This window comes from Xyrauchen texanus, chromosome 4 (assembly GCF_025860055.1).
Source record: "Xyrauchen texanus isolate HMW12.3.18 chromosome 4, RBS_HiC_50CHRs, whole genome shotgun sequence".
Taxonomy (NCBI): domain Eukaryota; kingdom Metazoa; phylum Chordata; class Actinopteri; order Cypriniformes; family Catostomidae; genus Xyrauchen; species Xyrauchen texanus.
This window is the reverse complement of record NC_068279.1, coordinates 45,907,407-45,933,675: the sequence shown is the minus strand read 5'-3', so window position 1 is coordinate 45,933,675 and position 26,269 is coordinate 45,907,407. Positions and strand designations below refer to the sequence as shown.

The 26,269-nt window shown below is 38.6% G+C and overlaps 1 protein-coding gene across 1 annotated transcript; it reads left to right on the top strand.

The window, feature by feature from the left end:
• The first annotated feature begins 3,828 nt into the window (after nt 1-3,828).
• Nucleotides 3,829-25,943, top strand: LOC127641857 (annexin A1-like). Its single transcript, XM_052124675.1, has 13 exons — nt 3,829-3,909; nt 4,069-4,143; nt 4,246-4,357; nt 14,667-14,761; nt 18,919-19,032; nt 19,208-19,298; nt 19,375-19,454; nt 19,560-19,616; nt 20,912-21,005; nt 22,505-22,600; nt 22,943-23,001; nt 23,357-23,479; nt 25,745-25,943. The coding sequence occupies exons 2-13, from the start codon at nt 4,090-4,092 to the stop codon at nt 25,799-25,801; spliced, it is 1,032 nt and encodes a 343-aa protein (XP_051980635.1). The 5' UTR covers nt 3,829-3,909; nt 4,069-4,089; the 3' UTR covers nt 25,802-25,943.
• Nucleotides 25,944-26,269: the final 326 nt, after the last annotated feature.

Sequence of the window (26,269 nt, the reverse complement as noted above, 5' to 3'; positions counted from 1 at the left end):
CTGTCTCTCAGGCTGTGACACGTTTAAATGTATCTTGCAGCCAGTGCTGCTGTGTGTCCCTCTCCAAGTATTATATTGATTTATTCTTGTTCTGTCATGGTTATAAGTTTGTCTATACTGTTTGTTAATTTATCTATATAAATGTCCCTTGTATTTTGAAATTTTGGGCAGTGAAGGAGAAAGTGCACCTCTGTCTCCACCTCACCTGTCGTACAGTGAGCACACACACTTTCTTCTCTGGGTAACCATGTTTTTCTGTGTCTGCCTCTCTGGATGGCGAGACTGTGCTCACTCAGCCTGTGCTTGCTCAAGATCTGTCTCTGCTTTGTATCTCTGACAGTCAGGAGATACTCTTCCAATTCATACTTTGATTTTAGAGTCTGATAGAACTGTAATTTGCTTTGTGTTTTAGTTTCTTGATCCCAATGTTCCAGATAGGTGATTTGAGATTGTTTGATGATCTGATTTATTCTGATGTTTGGTTGTAAAGCAGTGCTGGTCTGAGGCTGGTTAGTGTTAGTACTGTTAACCGGGTTAGTGAGTCTCAGAACCAGCTGATTGAGGGGACTTTTTTCAGGGTTCAGTTCTTGGGTTTGTAGCGCTTTATAATGAAGCGCCTTCCTGAAACTCCCTGATGCAGTGATAATCAGCCCAAGGTAAGTATACTGCATAGTGTGCTCTAGGACGGTGCTGCCTAGAGAGAACTGGTATCTGTGTTCCTGACATTTGGGCTTTTTCTGAAAGACCATAATGTTTTTCTTCTTCAGGTTTGTTTATATATATATATATATATGTATGTCATTAGTGTCCTCTTTTTTTTATGATTTTCTGGTCACATGTCAACAAAATGGCTACCTGCATGTCACACAATACTGTCTATGATTTGGTGGACAAAAGTTTTTTAAAACAAAATTGTTAACAAATAATAAGAAAATATTATTCCAAACAATTTTTTTAAACATCTTTGGCTTTTAATGAGACCTTTTCATGCTTTTTTACAATCACAGTACAATTATACATTTTGTTTACTTCAAGACAAAGAAAACAATTATTATAAATTTTTTTGTGAATTACATTTTTGTATTATATTTTATTACTATGCATGTGAAATGTCTTTGTAATTTTCTACAAAAATATTACAATATGTGTAAAAGCCCAGCTAATGATGTAAACACCCTGTATCTCAGCTATGAGACCATCGCTGAGCTGGAGAAAAACCATTCACCTATCGCCCTCAAGTGGCAGCTGGGATGAATATTTGCTCTCTTCCTTGGAAACCTTTACAAATTCCTGCTGGCTCTGTTCTATGAGGTCAGTGCTAATGTAAGAACCCTGATGAAGACAGGAAATCTTTGTATTTTTTTTAAAGAAAATATATACATTATAATGAACAAAACTGTTTGTCTCTCATTAAGCTTGTAGAAGACGAAACTATAAAGAACACCAGCATTTGATGCATGAAGGAATATTATGCCAACTACACCACCAACAACCCAAAGTCACAGGCATTCCACCTCCTATTGACCCTGCTGATGTCATCAGAAGCCCATGCTGGGAGATCACCATGAGACTAGTAAAGTGTCACACACCCTTCCCAAATAATTCTAATTTGTAAAGACAACAGAAATTGAAAGGAATAGTTTACCAAAAAACCTAATTCTGCCATTACTCACTCAGAAATTAACCAGGGCTTGGGGCTAAAATGTGGTAAAAGTGGTAGGATTGAATACACATACAACAAGATAACCACTTTTATTAGCAATGGGCTGTATGAGAAACAGAAATTCTTCTGTGTTGATGCACAGATGCCTTGTTTAGTTACATACTTTTTGAAAGTCATTATTAGCTTAGCAACATGCTAATGACTCTATTAGAGTGCTAGTCGAGTCTCTTGCACATTTCACTAGAGGTGCAAGTGAATGTGCATGAGTGAATGTTAACAAGATTTGCTGTCTTTAAAGAGTCACTTATTGAGGTTCCATTACATTTAGGATAGCCTACTGCCTTAGAAGGCAGGTAGCAACCCATGTAGACAGTAGAAAGTGAGGCAGCACACTAGGTTTTTGAACAGGATCAATGAAAAGACTTTGAAGTGTTTTATCTTGAAGTGACCTCCCTTTTTTTACCTGAGTTGTAACCCCTTACAAATACATCCTTTGACTGTGGACTCTTCAAGGCAGGGGTCTAGCAATCATTTAAAAAGTGAGGTGGACAGAACGATTAGCGCACTGAGAAGAACACAAATATTTAAGATGTATTTTTATGGGTCTCAATCGATTTACATTTTGTATTTAATTAATTACACGATTGACAAGTGAATTTAAAAATGAGCATTTACACAATTAGACATTTGCTGTATGAAATGAGTGTAAACACTTTTTCCCTGTGAAAAAGTGAACTTTGGTTTTATTGAAAGTGAGGAACAGATGCATACACACAAAAATTCACAAGGGCAGGTTGTTTTATAGTTTGGCTGCCTCTGATACTATTGGATTAGATGCTTCAGAGCTGGCATATTTGGCTTTTATGTTGTATTGTGTCTTTACAGAGAATTTTTAGGTGACATAATGGTCATGTACATAATGGTCATGTTTCACCCCAAAATCAAAAACATTATTTTGTAGAATGTAGCAATTAATTTAATTCCTTAGTCATTGTTATTTTCTAACACCAACAATACATTTTTGAGGCTAGGGATGAGGAAAAGAACAGATGAAACAACAAAGACAGCACTAACCAGGTGATGAAGGACCTGGAGGATCTACTTTCTAATCACTCTCTGGTGCCCCCTGACCCTCCGGAGAAGAGTGAATGTGCACAATATTAGATATTAGATAACATAACACCTTATTACAACTGACCTAAAAGCATTCAGGTATGATACATTCGGAAGCAACCTGAAGCGATAATCTCAAAGTGTCCAAATATCGGTTGTTTAATCAGTTTGACCAATATATCCCAATGTTATGATTGGTAGCAACCCAATGCAATAATCTCAAAATGGTCAAATATCAGTCGATTAATCAGTCTAATCAATATATCATAATATTACGATTGGTAGCAACCCTTATGCAATAATCTCAAAATGGCCAAATATCAGTTGTTTAATTAGTCTGACCGATATATCCCAATGTTATGATTGGTAGCAACCTGATGCAATAATCTCCGAATGGCCAAATATCGGTTGTTTAATCAGTTTGACCAATATATCCCAATATTATGATTGATAGCAACCTGATGCAATAATCTCCAAATGGCCAAATATCGGTTGTTTAATCAGTCTGACCGATATATCCCAATGTTATGATTGGTAGCAACCTGATGCAATAATCTCCACATGGCCAAATATCGGTTGTTTAATCAGTCTGACCGATGTATCCCAATGTTATGATTGATAGCAACCTGATGCGATCATTTTAAAATGACTCAATATCAGCTGTTTAATCATTCTGGCCGATATACCGTATCTAAATGTTATAATTGGTAGCAACCCAAATGCGATCATCTCCTAATGGACAAATATTGGCTGTTTTATCATTCTGGCTGATATATCAGTATGATATAATCATAGCAGCCCCATTGCAATTAAATATAAATAGCCAAAAATTGTCTGTTTAATGAGCCTGGCTGATATATTCGTCTATCGCTAGTAAACAATATAAACAAAATGCAAGTTTTATTTTTATTTTGGTTTAGCAAGCATAAGATCACTTACTGTATGCTACAGTTGGTATATGCCACAAATGATGGATTCAAGGTAAAGATGAAGTCAAACATACAGGCTCAACCAGAACTACCTGGTTTAACCGCTGAACCCATCCTTGCTAGTGGGTGTGTTTAAGGAATAAAAGGCCTTGTTCTGTTCTTAAAATTACCTTTTTCAGATCAGTTCTCAGACTTCAGAAACAGGTGAGATATCTTTGTTAGCATATTTTATTGCATGACCTCTTCAGTATATATAGATGGTTGTCAAAAATATCTCGTTATTGATGAAATTATGGAGTCTATTAAATATTTTGACAAATTTAGCAATGACCGTTCATGAGCTCAACTTTATGCATTTTGTAGCTTGTTTTCCAAAGGTACAAGATGGCATTCTTCCAGAAATTTCTTGATAAAATAACCAATGATGACAGCACAAAGGTAGGTAAACTCTAACAAATATACACACACCTACATTATCTGACAGCCAATGTCTGATCTGTCTGTTTGAATTCTCCTGAATAAACCCTTGTGATTTATTAGGGTTGTAAAGGTGGTCCCGCTGAGAAGGCATACTTTGGAACAATCAAGGCTGATCCTAACTTTAATGCCCAAAATGATGCTGCAAAATTGAAGAAAGCCATTGAAACCAAAGGTAGAGAATTCATGCTAAATGCGAAGTTAAACAAGCAAATAATTGTCCTCATATGTGTGATTCAAATAGATTGACTGTTGGACACTTTGTGTGTTTTGATGAAAACAAGGATGACAGCCCAGATATAATATGCTGTATTTTTGTTCAACTGCTGTTATAAATTCAACTTAGAAAAAGTGCAGAGGACACACCCCTGCAGAACCTAAAAGAGATTTTGTAGAATGCATTCCTCAAATGATGTCATAGTTCAAAAGCAGAGAACAATAAGATACATGGCACTGACTCTTACTAGTGAAAAAAAAAAAAAAAGAGAGAGTACGCTTATATTTGTGTGCAACCCAAATAGATCGCTCACAATAAAAATTCTCTCATCATTTACTCACTCATACCATAGCAGATGGGTATTACTTCTGCAATACACAAATATTTTTTTAAACAATATTTCAGCTCTGTTGGTCCTCACAATGCAAGTGAATGGTGACCAGAAATTTGATGGTCCAAAAGGCTGTATAAAATGTATCCATAATACTCCATTGTTACGTCCAAAAGGCTGTATAAAATGTATCCATAATACTCCATTGTTACGTTTCCTCCCCATTTAGGGGTCGGGAAGAAAACGAACAAGTGATAAGGAACACATGGGAGGTCTTCACTCCCGTCCGAGCCAACAATAACCACAACAGGTTACTAAAACAGTTATTTACAAGTTTATTTTCCTCTATAAATACAAAACAAAGGGAAGCATAAAGTCTTCAAGAGGGGACCAGGCCAAAATAACAAAGAGTCTAGCTGAATGGGAGGCACAAACTGCTTACCCTTACAAACAAAGAAATAGAAAATTAACAACATAAATCTTGCCTCACTCCCTACCCATCCATAAACAAGAGAAAACGGGTTTAATAACAAAGAAAATGGTGCCCACCTCTGTACCGCTTCCGTAGATACTAACGGGTGGAAATGGTCGCACACCAAAGGATCTTATAGTTACAATGTTTAAAGTGGGGTAACAGTTTAACATAAAATACAACTTCTAGTTTCTTCTTCTTCTTCTTCTTCTTTAGAGTTTATCGGCAGCTTGCATCCATTAGCGTTGCACTACCGCCATCTTCCGGCTTTATTTCCTGTCATGTCCAGTTACATCATATTCTTCTCATCAGTCCTGTTCTTGATAAAAATAATAAAATATTTCCTCTGCTTTGTTCATTCTCCCCACTTTCCAGTATTTCCTTCATTCCTGTCCCTATTGCTCCAATTTTTCCTAACTCTTCCATCATATTTTTCCTCTGTTCTTTATATTGTCTGTAACTCAACAACACATGCTCTATAGTTTCTGCAACCTGACAACAACCACAAAAAACAGTTGGGTGCTTCCCTATAATGTGTAGTGTGCTATTCAAATTACTGTGACCTATCCTTAATCTGGTCATAACTACTTCTTCTTTTCTATTCCCTCCCCTATTCTTCACAGCCCCAACTTTACTTTGAATAGCATATAACTGTCTTCCTTTAGTTTCCATATTCCACTGATGTTGCCATTCTCTAATGGCTTCTTTCCATATTATACTCTTTCCTTCAGACTTTGACAACTTAATATTTTCTTCAATATTCTCTTTTTTAACAGCTTGTTTGGCTAACTTGTCCACTCTCTCATTACCCACAATGCCGATATGAGCAGGAATCCAAATCAACTGAATCTCATAACATTTCCCCCTTATTCTTGTGTATATTATCAATACTGAATACAGTAAATCCTGATGACTATTAGATATACCAGTCATGAGACTGTATAAAGCTGACACTGAATCACTTCCAATTAAAGCTTTTTTAATTTTGTTTTCCTCAATTCATTCTAGTGCCATCTTAATAGCGTATAATTCAACTGCATACACACTCAGATCATTTGTGGTTCGTCTGCTTATCTCACCTCTTTGGTTGAAAATGTAAACTGCAGCTCCAGTCTTTCCTGTTTCTGGATCCTTTGATCCGTCTGTATAAATCTGAATATACTCTTTATATTTAAAATCTATATTTCTATAAAATTCCGCTACCAGATCTGTACTATTACTTACTGTTTTAACTCAAAGTAATTTAAAATCAACTTCCATGGTTTCTAGCTTCCATACCGGTGTATCAGGCCATATTATAGTTGGGCAGAATTCCTTTTCATACACTCCCAATTCTCTAGCCGCCTCATCTCCGACCCACCCAAAACTGAACTTTTGTGCTCTCTCCCTTTCCCAATTATCTTGTAATATCATTTTAGTTGGATGACTATCTCCATGCCCTTTTAGATTTACCTGTAACCCGACACACACACACACACACACACACACAAGTAGAGACAGTCACAATGACGGATGAAAACTGCTTTATTAAATTAAAGCAGTCCGGGCAAAAGTACAAACAAGGGGCAAATCCGGGAGAGTAGTCGAGGGGAACGAGGGTCAATGTTGGGGTAAACAGGATGAAACAAACACGTAGCAAGAGGGGACTAGAGGGATGGGGAGTTGGCAAGCTAAGAGGTAACAAGTAGGGAGGTCAAAACTAGACGAGACTAGCAGGGGCAAAACTAGACGAGACTAGCGGGGGCAAAACTAGACGAGACTAGCGGGGGCATAAACACGGGAATCTAAATACATACAATAACCAACACCCGTGAAACGGAAGTGCTGGGTATTTATAGGGGAAGGTGCAGGTGTGAACAATGAAGGTGACGAGACGAGTGCAGGTGAATCTAATGTGTGGGGATAGGAAGCGCGTGAGTGCAAGTGGTCATAATGTTCAGGCTGGTGCGCGTGAGAAGCGAGCATGAGTCAGAGGGGGGAGAGAGTTTACGAGCTCTAGCAAAAGGAGCGTGAGTGCTCGAGGGAGGAAAAAGAGCGTACGCGCTCAAGGGGGCGGAGCGAGGGAGCGGGAAGCGAGCATGCTCGCGGAGTGTATGGGTGCGTGCTCGAGGAAGCGGAGATGGGGCAGAGGAAAGGGGTTCGTGACATTACCCAATAATTTACAAGCAATTGTTTACGTCGGATGTTCAATGGCATTTCTCCCGCTTCCACCTGTAGAGCACACACTGGTGATGTTTTAACTGCCCCTAGACATAATCTCAGTGCTTTAGCCTGCATTACATCAAGCCTCCTAAATACAGATTTGGCTGCTGATCCATATGCCACACTTCCATAATCCATCCTTGATCTTATTAGATTTACATATATATATTTCAGTGATTTATACTCTGTTCCCCATTCTAGACCTGTTAAACATCTCATTAAATGTATTACTTTTTTACATTTGTCTTCTACATTTCTAATATGTTCTACCCAAGTTAACCTTGTGTCAAAGTGTACTCCTAAAAAACGGAATGTTTTAACTCTCTCTAAATTACTTCCATATAGTTTTATATTAATATTTTCCTTGATTTTCTTCCCTGTAAAAAACATCACTTTAGTTTTCTCTATAGAAAATTTAACACCCCACTTTATTCCCCACTTCTCCACCTGCTGTATCCCTTCTTGTATTTTTTTAACTACATGTTCTGTATTTCTTCCTTTTTTCCATATTGCCCCATCATCCACAAAAAGTGATCTTCCCATACCTATTGGTATATTCACATATATGTCATTAATCATTACTGAAAATAATGTGGGACTTACAACACTCCCCTGAGGAGTTCCGTTTTCTATAACATGTTCACTTGATAAGTCTGCCCCTATTTTAACCTGAATTGTTCTTCCTTCCAGGAAATCCTTTATCCAGTTAAGAAAATTTCCTCTAATTCCCATATTATACAATTTAATCATTAGTCCCTCTCTCCATAGCATATCATATGCTTTTTCTACATCGAAAAATACTGCCACTACTGTCTCTTTATTTACTTGTGCTTTTCTTATGTTATCTTCCAAACACAATACTGCATCCATAGTATTCCTACCTCTTCTAAACCCACTTTGACATTCAACCACCATACCTCTTTTTTCCATAATATACATTAACCTCTCATTTATCATTCTTTCCATTAATTTACTGACATGAGATGTCAGAGCAATAGGTCTATAACTTGTGGGTTTACTAGCTTCTTTCCCAGGTTTTCTTATCGGCACAATAATTGCCTTCTTCCAGCTCTTTGGTAGTTTCCCTTCCTCCCACACTTTATTGTACAGCATCAACAACTTATTCTTCCCCTCCTCACTTAACTGTTTCAACATGCTATAACAAATGTCATCTTTTCCTGGTGCAGTCTTCCCAGTTTTGGCCATTGCTCTCTTTAATTCTCCCATGTTAAATAGTACATTTTGTTCATCCTCCACTTTCCCCATCTTCATAAGTACCTCTACATTTTCAGATTTAGTCTTCTCTCTGCCTCTCTTCCTTTCTTCCGATAAATTATTAGAGCTGTGCACATTGACAAATGTATTTGCTAACATTTCAGCCTTTTCCTTATTTGTCACTGCAATTTCATTTCCACTACTCAAAACTGGGTAACTCCATTCTCTCCTTTCACCACCCATCTTTTTAATCATTGTCCACACCTCTCCAATCTGAGTTGTATTCCCAATTGAGCTACAATACTTCCTCCAATATGTTCTTTTTGCCTGTCTAATTGTTTTCCTTACTATTGCCTGAGCATATTTATATTGAACCATGTGCATAAAGTTATGAGTTCTTTTCATTATTTTAAATGCTTTGTTCCTATTTCTGACTGCTTCTTTACATTCCTCACCCCACCATGGTACGATTTTCCTCTTTACCTTACCTTTACTTTTTGGAATAGACTCCATTGCCGCTGTTATTATACCTTTCTTTATTTTATTTTCCAGTATCTCTATATCATCATTATACTCAATCTGGTTCAAACAGCTATCACTTTCTTTCTGAAAATGTTCCCAATTAGCCTTCTCAAATATCCATCTTCCTCCTCTTCCTTCTATACTTTGAGATAATGAAATATTAATTTTACACAATACTGGAGAATGATCACTTCCTATTGTCCCATCCTTATAGACACTCCAATTACATATTGCTGCCATACTACTGGACACCAGTGTGAGGTCAATTACAGATTCCTTCCCAGTACTAACCTCTATCCTGGTTTTACTTCCATCATTTAAACATACTAAGTTTTTCTCATCCAATAACTCTTCAATTACTTGTCCATTACTATCCATCTTCTCACTACCCCACAATGCATTATGCGCATTGAATCCCCACACCATACAATATTATTATTGTCTTGCCCCTCTATTTCCTCAAAATTGTTTATATCTAATTTCCTACATGGATTGTAATAATTTATAACTACAATTTTTTTCCTTTCACCCCATGTTTCTACCACTACATATTCTTGCTCCTTTCCTACACCTAACACCCTATGCGGAATCCCTTGTCTTATAAATGTTATACATCCCCCTCCACCACCATTTTCCCTATCTTGTCTAACTGATACGTATCCATATATTATAAGGTCCAAATTAGGCTTTAACCAGGATTCCTGAATGCATATAACATCTGGCTTTTCTCTTCTACTCCTTATAAATTGCTTAAAATCCTGCCCATTTGCGATCAGGCTTCTTGCATTCCATTGAAGGATTAGCATTACAAAAATTATTAACCTATACATGTTGTCTCTTGACTCGACTGTACACTGAGTTCATCCCTCACTTCTTCCCACTTTAATCCTGTCATATCTAAGTGATGTATTGCTGCTTTAACAATAATCTGGATTCTTTCAGTTTTAGACCTGACTTCAGCTGTAGCATTTATCACCCCTGCTATGAATGTCACTATTTTCTTCTTCTCTTCCCATTTTTGCTTCTTTTCTTTGTGATCTTCCCTACTCACCCTTTTTATACTTTCTCCACTCTGATTCTTCTTTTCCTGCTCTGTTCTCTTAACAGCCTCAACATAAGAAATGTTTTCTTTTGATTTTATCTGTTGTACTTTAACTTCTTTTTCATCACTTCACATCCCCAAAATGCCACACTATGATTCCCTCCACAGTTACAACACTTTGGTCTTACTTCTTCCCCACACTTTCCATATTCATGATCACCACTACACCTAGCACACCTCCTCTTTCCTTTACATACATTAGCCATATGTCCAAATTCCTGGCAATTATAACATCTCATTGGCTTAGGTACATACTCTCTTATGCTGTATCTCATAAATCCATAATATACCTCTTTTGGCACCTCCTTTGTTTCAAACTCAACCAATACAGATTCTGTTTCTACTTTCTCCACTCCCCGTGTCATTCTTACTGCACTTTTAACTGATCTATTCTTCATTCTCAAGTTCTCCACCAACTCTTTCATATTTACAGTAATTGGAATTCCATATATCACTCCCTTACTTCCGCCATTTATTTTCTCCCCCACTCTTACTACTTTTACTATTTTTATTTTTCCAACACAACTCATCTTCTTTGCTTTTTCCATCTGTACTTCATTATAACATCCTACCAGTAGATTTCCATCTCCCAAAATTCTTGCATACTTCACTTTCTCCTACCTTTTCTCTTATTACTTTAGTTAACTTAAGTGGATCCATTTTTTTAACTCCTCCTTCTCCCTCAAATCGTACCACTACATTAAACAATCTTATTTTAGGTTCCTTCCCTTCATCTTCTTCACTTTCCGTCCCATTTGAACTGACACAACCTTTTTTCTTTCTTTTACGACTAGCCTCCTTCTTATCCCTGCGCATTCTCCCTACTTCCTCCCACTCACTTTCCCTCCTCTCATCACTACCATTCCCCTCTGCTTCACTGTAATCCATACCATCCACCTGTATCCCTGCCACCCCTAGCAAGATTATTGGTTTAATGATCAACCAGAAGCTGTGAGACAGCACCGCTACCGGACCTATACAGGCCGTCGGCCGATGCTATCCCACACCACTTCCTAATCGACTCACCAACCAACAAGGTCGCACTTCGTTTTCCACCCAGTGCAAAAATTTGTATTCCTCAGGTCTTAGATCCAGAATCAAGCCTTGCCAGCCCAGTCGATGGGAGGGACTCTGCTCCGGTGTCCAAATAAAATCAAAACTCTTTCCTCGTGCCGAACCTTCACCGCACAGTTCAAATCAAACGCCAAAGCTCCAGCCGTAGTCTGGTCCCAGGACTGTCACCAAAGCACCATCACACAAAAACTTCTAGTTTCTAATTAACAACAGCACTAAATCACAAAGGCTACCAACTCTGGGGCAGGAGGAAAGAGTCTCTTCTAGCAGACTTTCCACCTCAGCGTTATTCACATGTTCTTCAGGTAGTGCACCAATCAGAGCTGCTCAGCACTCGATATTAATCACTTGCAGCTGATGTAAATTAACCTGGTTGTGATGACAGAGAACACAAGTGAGACAACTGAAAACATACAAACAATGTATAATCAATATACATGCAACTTCTACATCCACAGATGTAACTAGGAAATAAAAGAAAGATACGCCCTGGCACGTAACACCATTGATTAAATCCACACCCTCTGAAGCAGTATGATAGGTGAGGGTGAGAAACAGACCAATATTTAAGTCCTTTTTTAACTGTAATTCTACACTTTCACTTCCACATTCTGGTATGGAAGTGACTATCACATTCAGCTACCTACTGGTCAGGGCTGGTCAAGTATGGAGATTTATAGTAAAGATGGGCTTTATATTAAATATTTTTATACTTTAAATATTGATCTGTTTCTCACCCAATCATATTGCTTCAGAAGGAATGGAACCATTGGAGTCTTTTGGTTTACTTTCATTAGGCTCAAGATGGTGCAGAGTATGGCTGCTAAGTTGTGAGATCCGACTCAATGTTGCAGTTTTTTGTTTGTTTTGTCTACAGTTTTTTTTGTCTTGGATGTTGCTTACAAAAACTCAGCCGTTAACACCGCTGCCTCTTTCCCGAATGAGCTAAATACTTTTTATGCTTGTTTCGAGGGAAATAACACTTCCCTCGCAGAGAGAGCTCTCATATCGAATATCCGTAAAGCCGTGGGTCCAGGCGGCATTCCGGGCTGCGTCATCAGAGCGTACGCGAACCAACTGGCTGGTGTTTTTATGGATATTTTCAACCTTTCCCTCTCTGTCTGTTGTCCCCACATGCTTTAAAACGTCCACCATTGTGCCTGTACCAAAGCAATCCAAAATCACTTGCTTAAATGACTGTTGCATCCTGTTGCTCTGACCCCCATCATCAGCAAACGCTTTGAGAGACTAATCAGAGATTGCATCTGCTCTGTGCTGCCCACCTCACTGGAATCACTGCAGTTTGCCTACCGCAACAACTGCTCCACTGATGATGTCATTGCATCTACTCTACACACTGCTCTCTCCCACCTGGAAAAAAGGAACACATATGTGAGAATGCTGTTTGTAGACTACAGCTCAGCATTCAACACCATAGTGCCCTCCAAGCTTGATGAGAAACTCTGGGCTCTGTGCAGATGGATCCTAGATTTCCTGTCAAGCAGACATCACTCATCACTGACCCTCAATACTAGAGCCCCACAGTGCTGTGTTCTCAGCCCACTCCTGTATTACCTGTGCACACATGACTGTGTGGCAACACATAGCTCCAATGCCATCAAGTTGGCTGATGATATGACTGTGGTAGGTCTGATCACTGACAATTAATGAAACAATCTACAGAGAGGAGGTGCACACTCTGACATGCTGGTGTCAGGAGCACAACCTCTCCTTATTGTGTATGTGTTTCTATAGTGTGTGTATTGTAAACTGTACATTTGTATATTATTATTTGTATATTGTGTTGTGTAATTATGTGTATATTAGATATGAAATTGTGTTGTGTAAATCTGATGTTTATTGTAAATTGGTATATGTCTCATCACTCTCATGACTGCTATGTTGCTCGGATCTGCACCCAAAACTTTATATGGTTGTGCGACAATAAAGGGATTTGATTTTATATTCCTCCATGTCATTATTGGACATTCAAAGTTCTGGTAACCATTGCATTGTATGGACCTACAGAGCTGTGATATTCTTCTAAAAATCTTCATTTGCGTTCTGTAGAAGAGAGAAAGTCACACACATCTGGGATGGCATGAGTAAATGATGAGAGAATTTAACTTTTTGGGTGAACTATACCTTTAATATATATTTCAATCTTAATTAAGAATTGAGTTGGTCTGGTGACAGGTGGTTTTAGGGGTAGGCCATTCTTACAATGCAGTACATTTTCTTGTCCCCATTGGATGTTTTAATGCGCTGGATTATTTTAACCCATTAATGGTGTGACATTTTGCACTAGGTGTAAATAGCAGCTGCAGCACAATGCGACTATTTACAGTCCAATAGAAACACCACTATGGAAACTCAGAAATTAAGGACAAATTGCACACCTAGTGTTGCTTGCTGTGGTGTATGGTGTAACAACGGGGCAGTGCTTTTTTTTTTTTTTTCTCGTGTGGATGATCCAGGTTCAAATCCACCTTTTGTCCCACTTTTTCCCATTCTGTTTCCTGTCTCCACTCTTAATATTTCCTTTAATATGACAGAAATGTACATTTAAGGGTGATTTCCTCACAGTGATTTGGTCACTGTGAAGGTAGAGGAATTGAGAGAAAGGTTTGATCTGGGAAAAATTAGCCATGCTCAGCGTAGATTATATCAGCGTCTCCCGCAGAACACATTTACATAGACCCATATGACAAAACCGCGGCAGGGCCCCCCTGCTGCTTACCTGCTGCCCAGGTAAGCCCTTGCATTAATGCAGCCCTGTACATGTTAATATTTGCACTTTAGTTTATTCATTATAAGGGCTTGAGCTCAACCAGACTTCTATCTCTGAGAGTCTGGCATACATTTTTAAAGAAATATTTCCTTAAACTACATCACAAGCATATTCACTTAAAAAAAAAAAAGTTCAAATGATACCGCTTCACAGAAATGCCCTGAGTAGCGAGTAAAAATGAAATGTCATATTTTTGATAAAATAAAGACAATTAAATGAAATGGTACATTTGAGTAAATTCTACTTATCTTGTACTATCTTCGAAATGTTGCTATTTTTAAAAGGCAAGTGAAATGATGAGACATGTTTTGTATTCCGTCTGAAGAATCAGTGCCATATTACATACAGTACTTATCACCCAATATAGAGCTGTGTTGTAACATGTAGACTTTACCTTATCCATTATTCAACAATAATTATGTGCACTCTCTGCACATTTATAAAATAAGTACAAACCAAGAGTTACTTATTAGCATTACTAGAATTGGTATGATCATATACAGACAGAGCTGTTCATGTGATAAACTGCAGTGAGTTTAGTCTGTTTTCCTCATGAAGGTGTGGATGAAGCCACTGTTGTGGAGGTGCTGGCGAAGAGGAGCAATGCACAGAGACAACAGATCAAAGAAGCGTATCAGCAGAGCACAGGAAAGGTGAGAACAAACATCACAGTAGAGGTCTGCATGGCCCAGAACCCGAGGCCGTGTGACCGATCAGACCCGTACCATTAGATTTTAAACTTGAATCCAAACAGTATCTTTAGATTTTAATCCCAAACCTGAAATCGCTCACTCTCTTTATATATTTTTTTTTCTCAAAGCAAGTATTGTTGTAATAGGCTCTATTTTATGTAAGCACCACCTTACCCAACATCAATAACTAAGCAAGCTTATACTGTGCAAAAACACAAGTCAAATTATTCAAAAGTATAAAGCTTAAAAATGCTGTAAAATAAGCACATTTACTTTAGAAGTGCAAAATTGAAAGAATGTATTCTTTTTTTTAAACCAAAGACGCCAATCAAATGCACAAATTAATAATTACATTTAAAGAAATTCCAAGACTGTGCAAATTAATAAGATATAATTCAATTACCAAATGAAGGTATGGCTATTTACACTTATCGAAGTGGCTCATGCTACTTGCAGCCTGATGTAAATTGTGGCTGATATGATTTGCACAGCAGTGTTTATAGTATATCCTGAAACATTATATAATCTAACAGCATTCAGTTTATCTTGTTGAATAACAAGAAAATCATCATGAAGTGCTTCGAGAGGCTCGTCATGAGGCAGATTAAGACCCAGCTGCCCCCCTCACTAGACCCACTGCAGTTTGTACCGTTCAACGGACGATGCCATCACCACAACCCTCCATCTGGCCCTCACCCACCTAGACAATAAGGACTCATACGTTCGAATGCTGTTCATAGATTTCAGCTCAGCATTCAACACAATCATTCCCCAGCACCTGATTGGAAAGCTGAACCTGCTGGGCCTGGACACCTCCCTCTGCAACTGGATCCTGGACTTCCTGACTGGGAGACCTCAGTCAGTCCGGATCGGGAACAGCATCTCCACCACCACCACACTGAGCACTGGGGCCCCCCAGGGCTGTGTGCTCAGTCCACTGCTGTTCACTCTGCTGACTCAAGACTGTGCAGCAATGCACAGCTCGAATCACATCATCAAGTTCTGAGAAGATCATTGGGGTCTCTCTTCCCTCCATCAAAGACATTTACAAAAAACACTGTATCCGCAAAGCAACCAGCATTGTGGACGACCCCACACACCCCTCACACAAACTCTTTAGGCATTCGGGCCCTCACGGCCAGACTGTGTAACAGCTTCTTCCCCAAGCCATCAGACTTCTCAATACTCAGAGACTGGTTTGACACACACACACACGTGTCCTGAGTTGCACTTTAATTACTGTCACTTTATAACTGTCTGCTACCTCAATAACTGCTATGTGCATAGAACACTATCTCATAGAATGTTATGTTTACATTTTTAGAAACTGTCATCTTTTTGCACTACTGAGTACTGGTCGGCGCTGCACTGTCTATTGTCCTGTTCATTGTCAGAAATTTGTTGTACTGTCCCGTACTTTTTGCACATGTTTGCGCATGCACTTTATATAGGTATATATAGGTAGTTTATATAGGTATTTTATTTTGTTGTGTAGTCTCATGTGGTCCTGTGTTGGGCCTTTGTTGTTTTTATGTAGCACCATGGTCCTGGAGGAACGTTGTCTCGTTTTGCTGTGTACTGTACTAACTGTATATGGTTGAAACAACAATAAAAACCACTTGACACTTGACACTTGACAATAAGTATTGTGATGAAACTTAAATATAAATAATGGATTTTGCTCTTATGGAAAGAAATTGGTACTTTTATTCACCAAAGTGGCATTCAACTGATCACATTCAACTGATCAACTGATGTCCTGTATAGTCAGGACATTAATAACGTTTGTAATAACTATTACAATTTGAAAACAAATGTCAGAACTTCTTAAACTACTTCAGAGAGTTCAAAAAATCCTCCATGTACAGCAGTGAAAGCTTTGCAGATCCTTGATATTCCAGCTGTCAGTTTGTCCAGATACTCAGGTGACATTTCACCCCACACTTCCTGTAGCACTTGCCATAGATGTGACTGTCTTGTCGGGCACTTCTCACGCACAATACAGTCTAGCTGATCCCACAAAAGCTCAATGGGGTTAAGATCCATAACACTCTTTTCCAATTATCTGTTGTCCAATGTCTGATTCTTTGCCCACTCTAACCTTTTCTTTTTGATTCTTCTGTTTCAAAAGTGGCTTTTTCTTTGCAATTCTCCCCATAAGTCCTGCACCTCTGAGTCTTCTCTTAACTGTTGTACATGAAACTGATGTTGAGCAGGTAGAATTCAATGAAGCTGTCACACACATCTCTTTCTGTCCTTGTTAGAGCCAGTTGTCCTTTGTCTTTGAAGACTGTAGTGTACACCTTTTGTATGAAATCTTCCATTTTTTGGCAATTTCAAGCATTGTTTCGCCTTTATTCCACAAAACAATGATTGACTGACGAGTTTCTAGAGAAATCTGTTTCTTTTTTTTTTTGCCATTTTTGACCAAATATTGACCATAATACATGCCAGTCTATTGCATACTGACAACTCAAAAACAAACACAAAGACAATGTGAAGCTTCATGTAATGAATCAAATATCTTTAAACTGTGTTTGATATAATGGCAAGTGATTTTCTAATACCAAATTAGCAATTTATCATGATTACTCAAGGATAAGGAGTTGGAGTGATGGCTGCTGGGAATGGAGCCTGTCTAGATTTGATAAAAAAATTACTTTTTTCAAATTGTGATGGTGCTGTTTTTACATCAGTGATGTCCTGACTATACTTTGTGATCAGTTGAATGCCACTTTGGTGAATTGATGTACCAGTTTCCCTCCGAAACAGCATAATCTGTACATTATTCCAAACTTTTGGCCACCAAAGTACTTCTATATGTTTTCATTGTTTTCTTTTAACAATATGATAATGTTTTTCCTAGTTTTGAAAAGTTCCATCAGACTATTGGTGTGCACATAGATGGGCTATGTAGCCAGTTCACTTTACACTTAGAGCAAGTAAATAATTATTTATAATCCGGCAGTTTGTTGGGTACTGTCGGGCCCGGGTGGGCTTGCAGACCCCTACTCCTAAATGTTGACAATATTAACTTATATATACATATATACATTTTAAATTTACAGTACTTTTCTTCTTGGTAAATGGATCAAACACACTGTATTTATGGCTCACAATGCAATCACAGGTTTCTGTCAAATCAAATGCTCTCTTTAGTAAGAATGTCCCTTATACATGTACCAGCTGCAACTTACTAGCATGTATCAAACTGTGGTTCATGTCAGCTATATAAAAAAGCTTATTGGCTGTTAAAAAAATAAAAAGCCAAGAGACAAGATGAGACAAGCCCATCGATATGTCCCGCCCTAACTTTCTGTTTCAATGGGATATACGTTAATACAAGTAATAAAACTGCTTGCCAAGTCATTTCAATGGGTCTTTAAAGGCACTATGATACTATGCCAATTGTGTCAAAGGGTTATGAGCTAATTTAACCTAACAGCTTTTAACCAGTAGGGTGCTCTCTTACCAAACTGTTTTGGGTCATCATGATCCAAGGTCACACACTGTTTCATTTCAATGGACTAATGAATTGGTCGACTCATATACAGCATTTTACAAAAGATTCAAAATAGCTGACCTTGGAACATTGTACTCTACCAAAGTAATCTGAAACAGACCAGACTCATGGCCAGATTATTGGAAAGTTCAGGATCAGGAAACTGTGCTCTTTATACTAATGCAAAGCTAAAAACATGTTACACATCACACATTATAATTGTGAAAAAAGATAGTCCATGACATTTTTTTGTCAAAACATGTTTTGGGAGAACCCCTTTTAATTCCAAACGTTTTGGGGTTAAATGTTACAGGGTTGAAGATCAGTTAATAAATGTCTAATGACATTTATCAATGACAAATTGATATATGAAAATGACAAACATCAAAACACCACGCCACATTCTTAACAGTCAGTATTCTTGTGCCTTGTACAAATAAAAATATTTTGTCTTAATTATATATATATATAATTGTTTTTTTACTTTTTTGATGCTTATTAAGAGTAAAACTAATGCAATACGGATAAAGACTGAAATATGGATAAAGAGAAATGTGTGAATTTCTTTATTCTTGTGTTATTAAAATGTGTTTTTATTTTTATTCTTTTGCTTTAGCCTTTGGCAGATGATTTGAAAAAGGCCCTGAAGTCAGATTTTGAGGAGGTGGTCCTGGCCTTGTTGATGACACCACCTGAGTTTGATGCTTTTGAAATGAAAAAAGCCATGAAGGTACAAAGTACATGCTTTGTTTTTCAAAATATTTTTTTACATAAATAAATATTCTAAAAGTATGATTTTATTTATGCTGCTTAATAGGAAGTACTTGTGACTGTTTACACAATTATCTAATATTGCATGCGGCTTTATTCAAAGACTTTAACACTAAAATATCATTGACAACCAGAATCTTGGAACAAATGAGGCGCTCTTAAGTGAAATTCTGGGGACCAGATCAAACAAGGAGATCACAGCAATGAAGAATAGTTTCAAAGAAGGTAACAAGAAAAAAAATTCATGCATCATTTTCCGAATTATAGATGTGTGTGTTGTTCACCTCATGCTTTTTCACAGTCTATGGAGAGCTACTGGAGGAAAATATTAAAGGTGAAATTAGTGGACATCTCGAGACTGTTCTGCTTACTCTTTGCAAGGTACAAAAATGACATTGCACCATGTATAAGTGGTACACAATAAGAATGAATTCAATTATTTGTATTGAATAAATTATGAAATATTACAATATCTCATAACCTCAGGCTACCAGGAGCGAGGACCAAAACATTGACGATGGACTGGCAAAGAGTGATGCAAAGGTAATTCCGCTGTGGAAAACCACTACACTAGAACAGCTGATAAAAATAACATAATCTCCATTCACATGAGCTCATTTCTTCATTGATCTCATGTCTAAAGCATTTTGTAATGACCTTCTCTGAGCAAAATTAGATTGTTAAGTTGATTTCCAGAAGTATAATACTATTTTTCAGTGATAACTTATAAACCTATCTAGAATTTTCTGAGCCATGAGCTCTAAGATTAAGTAATGGCATAAAAAAAGCAAAAGTCAGTAAGATTTCAACTTAAATACACCACCCACAAGCAAGATTCAGCATTCAGCTGGTTGCTCTCAGCTATGCAGTGATGTTGTGGTTGACTGATGGGTTCAATGTGATGACAGGGGGTTTCATTTTCGCAAGATTGTCGAGAAGGTTCCGAGATGTCTTAAAGGCAGGCTGGGATATGAAATTGGGAGGTTGTCAGACTGGGACAACCTGTGCAGCTTGCATATTGTTAAATCTTCTGTATTTGGCTGACCAGTTATGGGGTGGCTTACCAATGTATAAGAGTTCTTCTAATACATAAAGAAGAAGAGTAAGCCAGACCAGTTGCTCAGAGTTTATACATGACGATCGTGTAGCATACAGTGAGGGAAAAAAGTATTTGATCCCCTTCTGATTTTGTACGTTTGCCCACTGACAAAGAAATTATCAGTCTATCAGTTTAATGGTAGGATAATTTGAACAGAATAGAATAACAACAAAAAAATCCAGAAAAATGCATGTCAAAAATTTTATAAATTGAATTGCATTTTAATGAGGGAAATAAGTACAACTTATTAACGTAAACGTAGTTTGAAACATTGAAAGCGTCTTGAAATACTTGCATTCTGTTGTGCTTGGTCCAACTGTCTTTGAGTGTAAGAACACGTCAGCTGTGGAAGGCTGTGCTGTCTGTTGTTGGTTTGACAAGGTGCGTTGCCTGTACAGCAGGAGTTGCGCTGACTGCCCCCTACTGCCACAGATTCACAAAAACAGAGGTGGTAGAAACGTTCCCTATTACTGCCGGCACATGATTAATTGCGTACATTTTCTTAACGCATTATTTTTAATATAATTAATCACCAAATCAACGCATTAATTGACAGCCCAAATGGTTACATGAATTTCGCATTCTCTATTTGAAACTCTATTTTGTTGACTATTTATTGACAACAGGCAAAGTTGAAACATTGCCTACTGTAAAATGGGACATTTAAATGTGCATTGTCCATCAAAATAATAAATACAATGTAAATACTGGCTTTGACTTTGTTACGTTGCTGTTTCAGGCTCTCTTTGAAGCAGGAGAACATCGTGTTGGCACTGTGTGCTCTGTCCTGATTGATGTCCTGACATCTAGGAGCGAAGCTCAGTTGTGCAAAAGTAAGTGGAGGAAACCATATGATGGATTACAACCAAAGATATTATACAGTACATGGCCAAAACTTTGTCAACACCCAAACACCACACTCATATGTGCTTGTTGGACATTCGATTTCAAAACTATGGCCATTAAAAGGATAGTTCACACAAAAATGAAAATTCTCTCATTATTTACTCACCCTCATGATATCCCAGGTGTGTATGACTTTCTTTCTTCACCAGAACACATTTGAAGAAAATTAGAAACATTTCTTAGCTCAGTAGGTCCTTAAAATTCAAGTGGATGGTGATCCGATTTTTGAAGCTCTAAATATCACAGACAGTCAGCATAAACATCATCGATACGATTCCAGCGGTTAAATTAAAGTCTTCTAAAGTTATACAATCCTTTTGGTGCGAAAAAAAAGATCAATATTTAAGTACATTTTGACTCTAAATCATCGCTTCTGGAAATTTTCACGAGAGGGTCGAGTTCAAGTGGTCTCTCATGTGACGTATTCACGTTGCCATGACACAAATGTAATCCCACGTTCTCCTCTCGGTTGAGACATCCAGGATAAGCCCACAAATGCACCATTGTGAGTAAAGAAACAATAAATAATAATAAAAATATAGATCAAAACCAAAATCAACCTAGCTACTGTACAGCGTTCCTCCTCCTCACTTGTAAACAGCGCTGCTCTTCTGGATGTGACTCACGTGCATCAGTTCTCACATGTTTCAAATGCCAATGCGATTACGTCACACGCACGTTCCGCTGCAAAACTGAAGTACTTAAATATTTATGTTTTTTGCACCAATAGCGATCGTGTCACTTTAGAAGACATTAATTTAACAGCTGGTGTCATATGTTTGACGTTTATGCTGACTGTCTGTGATTTTTGGAGCTTCAAAAGAGAAATTGCCATCAACTTCCATTTATAGGACCTTCTGAGCTGAGATATTTTTCAAATTTTCTTCAAATGTGTTCTGTTGAAGAAATTAAGTCATACACAGCTGGGATATCATGAGGGTCAGTAAATAATGAGAGAATATTCATTTTTGGTAGAAATATCCCTTTGAAGGAGGTTGGTTGAAGACCCATGCGTCTTCCCATGGCTCCTAAAACAGCTTCCATTCTTCTGGTGAGGCTTCCACTAGCAGCATCATTGAGGTCAGGCGGTGGGAGATGGGGCCAACATCAGGTTTTTAGGTCTGGACTTTGCGAAGGCCAGTTAAGTTCTTCTACACTTTAATAACCATACAGTATCTTTATCATTTTGAGTGCCACATTGAAAACCACTTTGGTATGCCCCTGAATGTTGTACATTTTCTTCTGAAAATGTTTAATTCCATGGATGTACAGTATGTTTGATTAAATGCACCTGAAATACCTAAATCCATAAATGAAAAGGGGGCGCCTATATATGTTTGGCCATGTAGTGTATTAGATTATTTTTAGATAAAGTTAATCTGTTTGAGGCAGTAACAGTGTTACAATATTTGAAATGCATCTGCAGTTTTCAAGTATTACGGCCAATACAGCAAGCAGAATTTTGCTAAAGCCCTGGAGGGTGAGCTGCATGGAAGCCTAGAGGACTGTCTGATCACCCTAGGTAAGGATACAAGCCTTCAATTTAATCTGTGTGTATGTATGTGGGTGTGGGAGACACTCAGGCGACACAGGTTAAATGCTTCAATTGCCATCTGAATGAAGGCACTCAACAGAAACATGTTCTAAAGTCTGTTCACATGAAAGTAGCTTATAGAAAAGCCTGTTTTTCCAGCTTTGCATGTTGAGGGCTGTTAAGGTCAGCACTATCACACAAACCCTTTTCACACAACGATACAAAAGCCACTAAATTAAGTTGTTGGAATTCACATCTTCATTTTTGTGCACACAAATGCACACACACACACAAACAACCTCACAATGTTTTACTTCTTTCATGATGTAGTGAAGTCTGCTTGGAACAAACCTGCCTACTTTGCGGAAAAGCTCCGCTTGGCTATGAAGGTAAAGATGCAAAGCAATTCCTGGAATGAAATCCGGTTAATCCATTTTGTTACCCATATCTGATTTTCTGATTACTCTTTATCTGCCATAAAATTGTCTGAGTGTCAAAAACTTAAAATGTCTGATGCCAGGGGACGTTACAGCTGAAAAAGATTTCAAAGTTGGTCAACTGTATGTTTAAAGTTACCACCAAAACAACTATATCTCGAGCAACAGTTTAATCTGTTCTTAAATTTTACAATTTCTGTCGTTTTTTTCTGCATGTTCTTGGAACCCGATATTTGTCGTTTGTTGCTATATTTTCAATTATTTCTAAATTTTTCACATGAATTTTACTGTAATATGGACTTTCTAGGGATTAGGAACGAACACTGACACACTGACTAGAATCATTGTAAGCCGTTCAGAAATCGACCTGCTGAAAATCATTCAAGAGTACAAGAGGATGTACGGCAAAACCCTTCAGGAAGACATTCTGGTGAGTCTCCATAATTCCGAAAGTGTGGTCTGAAAATCTTAAAACCACTTCCTTAAGTCAACATGAAATCAAAATATGACCCTATTTTTCTTGTCCTGTTGTGTTTGTTTCATCGATAAACATTATTCAGTCATGACATCTCTCAAAAGGATTTAGCATGTAAATGTGGGCATGGTATATTGATAGGATATTGGTCTTGGTGGACTTGATCTGCTATGCTGCTGTTGCTGCAGAGCAAGTATGGAGACTTGCTAATGCTAGAAAATACACAACATACTGAGTTAAGCATGTGGTCAGGCTGCTGCAGCTGCACAATTAGACAAAACGCAAGATATGCTGCATCGAACACATGCACAAATAGACATTTCAAACAATGTAGCAGATCTAGGTTTGTGTGGTGCTGGGGTGGAGGAGGGTTTCAAAGAAAAAGTCTCACTGCACACTGTGGTGAAACCCATTTTTCTGCAAAACTGAAAATATGTAGAGAAAAATTTCCACGATCCAATGTGGATCCAGATGGATAAAATAAAATCCCTTCCATATCCTTTTTATCACCCACTGAAGGTTTAGCTGTACGACCCTTATTAGGCTGATGATCGGAGACGGCAGTGCGATAGAGAGAGAGAGAGAGTTATGGGCAGCTGCCTGACACCTGTGTGTGTGTGCCTATTTAGTTCAGTTTATCATTAAAATATTATTTATATCATCAAGCCGGTTCATGCCTCCATTCCATTGAACTGTGTTACACTGGTGCCGCAACCCGGGAAGGAGGAGGGTTGCGCCGTAGTTGAGTCCTCGCCACTACCATCCACCCCACGGAACAGCCACGGCCATCTGCCTGGGTTACGGAGGAGCCCGGCCATCTGGAAGTGCAGGGATGGCTGCCGACCGCGAGGGGAGGAGGGGCTCCTAACCAACCGCCTGGAGTGGTCAGAGCCGCTGCCAGGGGCGGAGGAAACCCCTACCAGCCGCTGAAATGTGGCGGGGTCTGAGACCGCTGACCATGAGCGAGGAGAGGCTCCTGGCCGACCACCTGGAGTGGGAGGACCGCTGCCAGGGGCAGGGGAGACCTCTTCTGTCCAACAGGGGTCGGAGGACTGCCTCTGATCCGCCCTGGGAGGTGCGGCTGTCGTCTGCTAGAGGGTGGAGGAGTGTATAGGTACCGCATTGTTTCCCTCCCCTTGTCCCCTCCCTGATCCAGGTAGACAGGGATGACCTGCCGGCAGACGGGGTCACCCCCCCAGGGAAAAGGGAGGGGAGGATGTATGTCATGCCGGGGCTCCCAGGCCTGAGAGAATGAGGGAGGAATTCCACACACCTGGCCCCTAATTAGGCTGATGAAGGGAGATAAAGGCAACCTGAGACGGCAGTGCGAGAGAGAGAGAGAGAGAGAGAGAGAGAGAGAGTTACGGGCAGCTGCCCGACACCTGTGTGTGTGTCTTTTTGGTTCAGTTTATCATTAAAATAATATTTATATCATCAAGCCGGTTCTCGCCTCCTCCTTTCCATTGAACTGTACAAGGTGGTTCCTTCATTCAGGCCAAGATGCTTGAAAGGATGGTTGGGATATGAGCTATGATCGAAGGGCTGTCTGGTAGAGCTACTTATCATCCATGTCATCAGGGCTGGATTGGGAAGAGAAATCGGCCCGGGATTTTACATAGCAACTGGCCCAAAAGTTGAGCTTTTCTGCATATCGTGCGCCTTTTATAATTGGGCCTAGGGTCAAACACTGAAACTGAAGGCATCTCGGTGTTAAGCTTTTGTGATATAGACACACCTCGCTTCAAGGAAACCTTAAAGGATCTCCCCATGTGGGTGTATTCAAGCCAGCAATGAACAGTTCCCGTGATAAATTGCAATGGATAAAATCATGTCCCACCCTGGATTTTTTTTGTCTGAAATACATCAAAAAGGGTTGTGAATGCTATTTCATGTTGACTTTAAGGGCCCTATTTTAAGAGTACTATCGTTAAGCCCAGCGCTATATGATAAGTCATAAGCGCAAAGTCAGTGGGCATGGCCATGAAGTTTTGGTATTTTCGTGCAAGCATGTGCAATGTCTGCATGCAAATTGAAATTGTGCATGAAAATTGTGCTTTGAATTAGCGCTCTTACGAAAATTAAGACGTTGTGCACAATCGTTGCACTGCAACTAGCGTGGTAAAAAAAAAAAAAAATTGAGCCCTAAGTCTTTTAAATCCATCAATTTAACAATATTGGTTAATTTGTACACTAAAGTAGGTTGTGTGTTTGGTTTTACAGAAGGAAACTAGTGGAGATTACGAGAAGATTCTGCTGGCTCTCTGTGGCACTCAATAAACATCTCTTACTCAACTAGATCACATAAAAATGTCTGTTAATTCATCACTTTGGTGTATTAATTTCAGATGTGAACACAACTCGATCTCCATGGTGTGGTTCATGAAAAGTGTTTCATTAAAATAAAAAATAAATAAAACAATGCGTGTCAATGTGCAATTTTATTGAATATTTGCTATATATTGATATATGGCTATTAGATCTTATAAAATCCTGGCACTATTTTACAAAGCAACACATGTATTGGTTTCTTTAACAAGTGGCTGTACAAGAATAAAAGAGCTCTGGTTTGACCTTATCTACAGCATGTCTAGTCTCAAAATCAAGAGACAAATTCCACAAGCTCATCCATCTACACCATCTTGCACCACATGTAGTTAACAATTTCATTTCGTAATTAAGTTTAATTTTGCATTCAATATTCTTTAGCATGACCACTTTAGCATGATCCTTCACAAGACCACTCAT

Bases quoted from the DNA above. Each gene is read 5' to 3' on its own strand.
- LOC127641857 (XM_052124675.1), top strand. From the start codon at position 4,090: ATGGCATTCTTCCAGAAATTTCTTGATAAAATAACCAATGATGACAGC. The intron at 4,144-4,245 runs GTAGGTAAACTC...GTGATTTATTAG, and splicing joins CCAATGATGACAGCACAAAG to GGTTGTAAAGGTGGTCCCGC. The intron at 19,617-20,911 runs GTAATTCCGCTG...TTGCTGTTTCAG, and splicing joins TGGCAAAGAGTGATGCAAAG to GCTCTCTTTGAAGCAGGAGA.